The sequence below is a fragment of the Haliaeetus leucocephalus genome, unplaced genomic scaffold (genome assembly GCF_000737465.1).
Source record: "Haliaeetus leucocephalus isolate CR32 unplaced genomic scaffold, Haliaeetus_leucocephalus-4.0 Scaffold360, whole genome shotgun sequence".
NCBI classification, from domain to species: domain Eukaryota; kingdom Metazoa; phylum Chordata; class Aves; order Accipitriformes; family Accipitridae; genus Haliaeetus; species Haliaeetus leucocephalus.
The window spans coordinates 25,444-26,713 of NW_010972796.1; the positions used below are offsets into that span (position 1 = coordinate 25,444).

The 1,270-nt window shown below is 60.3% G+C and overlaps 1 protein-coding gene across 1 annotated transcript in view; it reads left to right on the forward strand.

Moving 5' to 3' along the window:
• Nucleotides 1-1,270, forward strand: part of LOC104835062 (helicase SRCAP-like) — a 17,234-nt gene that overhangs the window by 13,057 nt on the left and 2,907 nt on the right. The window contains exons 7-8 of the mRNA XM_010572839.1: nt 4-83; nt 166-465. Coding sequence (XP_010571141.1) covers nt 4-83; nt 166-465 — 380 coding nt within the window. The remainder of the gene's footprint in view (nt 1-3; nt 84-165; nt 466-1,270) is intronic.

Genomic DNA, 1,270 nt, shown 5'->3' on the forward strand with positions numbered 1-1,270 from the left:
CCACCCCCAAGAAGGAGATCACCGACATCGCCGCCGCCGCCGAGAGCCTCCAGCCCAAGGGCTACACCTTGGCCACCACCCAGGTAACTAAACCTTCCCCCACACCCCCCCCAGCACCCGTGGGTGCTGCGGGGAGGGGGTCGCCCACCGCTGCACCCTTCCCAGGTGAAGACCCCCATTCCCCACCTGCTGCGGGGCACCCTACGGGAGTACCAGCACATCGGACTGGACTGGTTGGTCACCATGTACGAGAAGAAACTCAACGGGATCTTGGCTGACGAGATGGGGTTGGGCAAGACCATCCAAACCATCTCCCTCCTGGCTCACCTCGCCTGCGAGAAGGGTGAGGGGTGCCCCCCGCCCATCCCTGGAGGGTCCCCAGTCTCTGCCGGGGCTTCGGGAGGCGCTCGGCGTTTTGGGTGGGAGCTGCTTGGGTACCGTTGGGTGCTGTGGGGTCTTCGCAGGGTCTGTAGGGCCCACCTAGGTTGTCCTTGGGTACCGCTGGGAGCTGCAGGATCCTTGTAGGGTCTCTAGAAATCATCTAGACCGTCCTTGTGTATCGTTGGGTGCTGCAGAGTCTTTGTAGGGTCTCTAGGGCCCATCTGAGCACCCTTGGGTGCTGTGGGGTCTTTGTAGGGTCTTCAAGGCCCATCTTGGTGCTGCCTGACCACCCTTAAATGCTGTGAGATATTTGAGTGGTCCGTAGGTCCCTACAGGCTCCCCAAGCACCCATGGGTGCTGTGGGCTCCTTTTCAGGTCTTTAGATTTCTACTGATTCTCAACACCTGTGCGTCCTGTAAGCTTTTTATAGGGTCTTTTGGTTCCTGCCAGTTCCCTGAGCACCCATGGGTGCTGTAGGCACCTTACAGGGTCTGTAGGTCCTCATGGGCTCCTCGAGCACCCGTGGGTGCTGTGGGCACCTTACAGGGTCTGTAGGTCCTCATGGGCTCCTCGAGCACCCGTGGGTGCTGTAGGCACCTTACAGGGTCTGTAGGTCCTCATGGGCTCCTCGAGCACCCGTGGGTGCTGTAGGCTCCTTACAGGGTCTGTAGGTCTTCCTGGGCTCCTCGAGCACCCGTGGGTGCTGTAGGCTCCTTATAGGGTTTGTAAGTTCTCATGAAGTTGCCTAAGCACCCATGGGTGCTGTAGGTTCCTTATAGGGTCTGTAGGTCCTCCTGGGCTCCTCGAGCACCCGTGGGTGCTGTAGGCTCCTTACAGGGTCTGTAGGTCCTCCTGGGCTCCTCGAGCACCCGTGGGTGCTGTAGGCTCC